The sequence below is a fragment of the Spermophilus citellus genome (genome assembly GCF_964194105.1).
Source record: "Spermophilus citellus genome assembly, contig: SCAFFOLD_620, whole genome shotgun sequence".
NCBI classification, from domain to species: Eukaryota; Metazoa; Chordata; class Mammalia; order Rodentia; family Sciuridae; genus Spermophilus; species Spermophilus citellus.
In genome coordinates this window covers 47760-53000 of record NW_027672886.1, presented here as the reverse complement: position 1 = coordinate 53000, position 5241 = coordinate 47760, and the positions used below count along the sequence as shown (strand labels likewise).

The 5241-nt window shown below is 43.3% G+C and overlaps 1 protein-coding gene across 1 annotated transcript; it reads right to left on the bottom strand.

The window, feature by feature from the left end:
• Positions 1 to 3571: 3571 nt before the first annotated feature.
• Positions 3572 to 4291, bottom strand: LOC308640474 (proline-rich protein 23C-like; the record flags this gene model as incomplete). The annotated part of the gene is made up of 1 exon (XM_081312368.1): positions 3572 to 4291. One exon carries the CDS (start codon positions 4289 to 4291, stop codon positions 3572 to 3574), a length of 720 nt encoding a protein of 239 aa, XP_081168494.1.
• Between the last annotated feature and the right edge of the window lie 950 nt (positions 4292 to 5241).

Below are 5241 nucleotides of genomic sequence, written 5' to 3'. Positions count from 1 at the left end.
GTATACTTTGTGGTTATTTGAATATTCTCATAGACTATTTCTGACAGGTGACCTCTAAGTCCTCTTTCTTTTCAACACTTTTGTCTTGCCTCCTGTAAGACTTATATGCTTATATGCTTGTACTGTGGATCATTCTTTTCTCCAAGCTTCTGAGAGTTGCTTTTAAGAATGTGAGTACTGTCTTAACAAAGTCCTTGCCAGGGTGTTAAAACTCTCTTGTATTACAGGAGAATTCTTCTAAATTTCCAAACTCTCTCTTTAACAGGCTGATATCCAGCAGCTTCAGTTTTATACTTGATTCCTACTGGTTTATGTTGGGTGAATCCTGCAGAACAGACACATACACCTGCACACACACACACACACATGCATGCACACACTCGCGCAGGCACACACACACACACACACACACACACACACAATTATGTGCCTTTCTTCCCTCCCCTTCATTGTTTACAGGCCCATATTTCTGGGCTTAACTTTAATTACTGGCCTGTGGTGGAGAGGAGTTAAGGGAAGGTTTTGAGATCAATTCATGTTGCCTTGCCAGGGAGCTGCTTCTGTCAACTTAATGCAAGGCACTGTCAACCATTAACAGAGAAGACCAGGCCAGTTCTCCAGGCTTGGGGTCTGGGAATTCAAGATATTCAAATCTGTCCACCTGGTTGTCTTTACCCCATGTGTCAGAGCCCAATCAGAGGTGTGACCTCACCAGCACAGACTTGCCTAATTTGAGAATTCAACCTATCTGTTCAGTAAACTCTGGGTCAGGTGCTTAGGTTCCTACCCCTAGCTCCAAGAGATGTAAGACTAATTGTATGAGTTGAAGAGACTGCCTGGATCTCATATTTAGATTTCATTGGTAATTAACCATCCTTCTCATTCCCAAATGCATTGATTATTTTAGAAATGGTCATTCAATTCCACACTACTGTTTTTTTGTTTTTTTGTTTGTTTGTTATTTTTGTGTTTTGTATTGGTACCAGGGATTGAACCCAGGGAACCTCAACCACTGATCCACACTCCCTGTTCTTTTTTGTAGTTTAGAGACAGGGTCTCACTGAGTTGCTTAGGGCCTCACTAAGTTGCTGAGGATGGCTTTGAACTTGTGACCCTCCTGCCTCAACCTTCAGATGTTGGGATGGTCTTCTGGGAATACGGGAGCCACCACACCAATCCCGCCCACTACTCTTTCTTAGTGCAGCTCTCCACTGTCATTCCAACCCTGGGGCTCTTGCCCCTCATTTCTTGAATGCTTTTTACTCTATTCCATATTGATTCTGTCACAATTCCTAATGATTTAAAAATATGTTTGGATGATTCTTCCAAAACACTGGTATGACTGGATCTTTCATGATTCTGAAGCAATCCAAACTCCTGTATCTCCCATTTCCCTGATTTCTAGGGATGTTGAACATTTTGAACATTTTTTTTTCATGTTTGTTGGTCGTTTGTATTTCTTCTTTTCAGAAGTGTGTTTAGTTCTTTTGCCCACTTATTGATTGGTTCTTTTGTGATTTGGGGGGGGATTAAGATTTTTGAGTCCTTAATATATTCTAAGTATGAATTCCCTGTCAGTAGAGTAGTGGTAAAGATTTCCTCATTCTGTAAGCCCTTTATTCATGCTCTTAATTTTTTCCTTTGGGACATCAGTGGAATGGAAGAAGGGAATTGAGGGAGAAGGAGGAGGAGTGGGCAAAGTGTGGAGCTGTGGAGTGAAATTGATCATATTATGCTATGTACATATGTGAATATGTCATAGTGCATTCTGTCATTATGTATAATCTATAAAGCAACTGATTAAAAAGCTAAAAATAAATAGAAGGAAGACTAGTAGAGAGGAAGAGGAACAGGGGAGAGTGGAGAGAAGGGAAAGTGGAAGTAATGGTTATTAAAATGGAACCAATTATATTCTATGCATATATGAGTGTCAAAAATGTACCCCACTATTATGTATAACTATAATGCAATAATAAAAACATTTAAAAATCAAGGAACACAAAGTGTAAAATAAGACAATTTAAAAATATACTACAATGAGTAGAAAAGTCACATCTAAAAGGAATAACAACTTGATTCGCAGACTTTTTATCTTGCAATCACAAAAATGGCAATAGGCGAATATTGTTCAAACAGTTATATATCATTTTATATTTAAGAATGAATATGTAATAACGGCGTTTTTTCTTTTTAAAATTTATTTTGCCTTACAATTCTTAATACACAACTATACAATAATTTATCATATCTCTGATTATATATAAGCTGTGTTGACACCAAATTGAAATGTTCATACATGAGTAATAATGGCCTTTTCAGGCATACAATACTAAGAGAGTTTATCATGCAAAACCATGTTCAAATTTATAGAACCAAGATAGTTTACCACACATAGGACATGGTGGAAATAACTATGAAAGGATATTCTTCATCCAGATGAAAATTGAGGCTAGACTGAATGAGTAGAATGTTAAGAATAAAAAGGTAGGAAAGAATTGGTAATGTGGATTTGGAGTTGTCGCTCAGCAGTAGAACCCTTGCCTAGTCCATGGAGGCACTGGGTTCAATCCTCAGCATCACATTAAAAAATAGATAAATGAATAAACTAAAGGTATTTTCAGGTACAACTAAAAATTAAAAATAATAATTAGTAAGGTGCGGTGGTCAATCTGAATAGTTACTGATGTTTTGAAATGAAATGACCCTTTGGCTTCAGTTTTGTAATATTTTACTTTATAGAAATGAAGCAAACATGGTAATAAATTAACATTTCAAATGTTACAAGTTTTATTTACATTAGAAAAAAATCAGGGTACAATTTAAATGGTAGAAAACACTGTGGAATAGCAGTAAAGCAAACATTTCCATCAGTCTATTGGTTTAAATCACCAGATGAACTTATTTAAAAAATATATTCCAATGCATGCTGACAACATCTGATAAAATTCCACATAAATCTCATTTACATTAAGAAGTAAGATTGGAAGAGAATTTCTTCAACAGGTTAAGAGACTGCTGAGAACAAACACCATACAATCAGATGTGGCAACCATCATAGTATTTGGCAGTTCACTGGGGCAGCAGCTGGAAAAATCAAGAACTAGACATGCTATGGCTGAATGTCTTCATAAATCCATGGGAAAACACAGAAGGAAACTCACAGCATAAGAAAGCCAGTGCTTTCTTGGTTTGGGGAAAAAAGAGGGGAATGGCGACATGAGTTAAAAAGTGCATTTGAGAGAAAACAACGTCTACAAAATGCAGGGAAATGGTGTGTGTGTGTGTGTGTGTGTGTGTGTGTGTGTGTGTGTTTAGAGAATGATCCTGTGAAGAATCCCCCAAATCTGAAAACACAGTTTTTGGTTTTCCTGAAGATTTTCCATTTCCAAGATGAAATGTGGAATCTGCCTTCTCTTCCTGATGTCTTTATTTCCTTACAATCGGGTACAGAAAAAACAATTGTCAGCACAGAATTGCTGACTATTGAGGGGCTCTGGGGATCCAGCAGGCCCCCCAGGAGAGTGTCCAGGAGTTGGGTCCGGTGGTGGGGTGGGGAGAAGTTCCTTTCTTCCTAGAACAGACGTCTGCAGGCTTTGCTCCTAGGGCCTGGAGAGCGCTGAGGACGCACCTGGGGACTTGAACTTGGAGAGGGAGGTAGAGGTTGCAGTGGTGAGGTGGGGAAGGGCCTCAGAAGGTGGAAATCCACGTCGTAGGCGGGATTAGAAGAGCGCCTCACTGGACTAGGGGTGGGGGCCCAAGCACGGAGATATGGGATGGGCCCCTGCGGGCCGGCTGGAGGGTCCATCCATTGCTCCTCGAAGGCCTCTATTTTTCTGACGATCTCTGGCATAAATTCGCAGAAGAATCCCTGCTCGACGACCATGTTCTCACCGAGGGGTCTCAGGAAGGCGCCCAGTTCCGGGTCTTCAGGACAGTCTCCCTGGCCTCCTGGGCGTTGGTCGGTGGCTCCCACGAGGCCCTCAGGGATCAGAATGAGGTTGTGTCCTTGGAGACTCACTTGCAGGACAGAGCTTGGCGCAGGCTGTAGCACCAGGTCGCCGTCGTCCATGGGTACCTGTAAGGAGCAGCCCGCGGCCACAACCACCACGGAGGTGAGCGCGGTGGCGTTGGCTGCTGCTGCAGAGTTTTGCAAGGTGGGTTCCGCCGGGGCCTCTGCAGGGTCTGCAGGGTCGTCTAGTCGGCGGCGTTTGGCAGGGCCAGGTCCTCCAGGCTGTGGTCCCCCGCAGGGCGCAGGGCAGGCGCTGGGGCTGCGTGGACGAATGCCCACCATGTCGACAGCGCTGTGGTGGATGCTCCCGTTTCGGGGCAAAGTGAGTGCGGGGCGCAGGCGGCGCGGTCCTGCGCGTGCTGACAGTCAGGTCCAGAGGACAGGTGAGGTGCGCTAAGCTTTCGAGTGGGCGGCAGTCCTAGCTTCTTTGGATCTGCGCCCACTGCTGTGCTTGGCGTCCCACTTTGGAACCTTGCAACTATGCACTGACCCGGATGCGCCCTGGAGGGCCAATTATATTGCCCGCGCAACCCAAGTTCCAGTGTCACGCTAAGCTCCGCCCCTACGGAGCTCCGCCCCTAGATGGGAGGAGTCGGCTGGCTAACAGCTTTGGCTGTGGTGTGTCTCTGTGGGGAAATACCTAGTGGGCAGAATCACTGGTGTTTCTTGCGTGGAGGGATAAAAACAGGCGTAGAATTTCAAGATGGCTAACGTTAGAATTCATGTCTTCCAGGATTCTGGGGAAAACACTCAAAAAGTCCCCTGCACCTAGTAATCCCCAACCGCCAACCCACCCAAAGGCTACTTAAAGTGCCCCCCCACTTTGTCCTTTCTGCTGCTGGGGATTGAACTCAGGGACTTACAAATGCTAAGCAAGATTCCAGTTCTGAGTATTTTATTATTATTATTATTTTGAGGGGATGGGGAGGTACTTAGAACTCGGGGGCACTGCATCACTGAGCCACATCCCCAGCTCTTTATGTATTTTATTTAGAGTTAGGATCTTGGTAGGTTGTTTAGAGCCTAACTGTTGCTGAGATTGACTTTGAACTCCTGATCCTCTTTCCTCAGCCTGCTGAGTTGCTGGGATTGCAGGCTTGCACCACCATGCCCGGCCTGAAATTCTTTTTAATGTTTGACAATCGTTTTATCTTAAGAATAAATGAAAAATGTAGATTTTTCTTTTAGGAAAAGTGCATTTTAAATACTAAAATGAAAAGCTTTATGGCAGT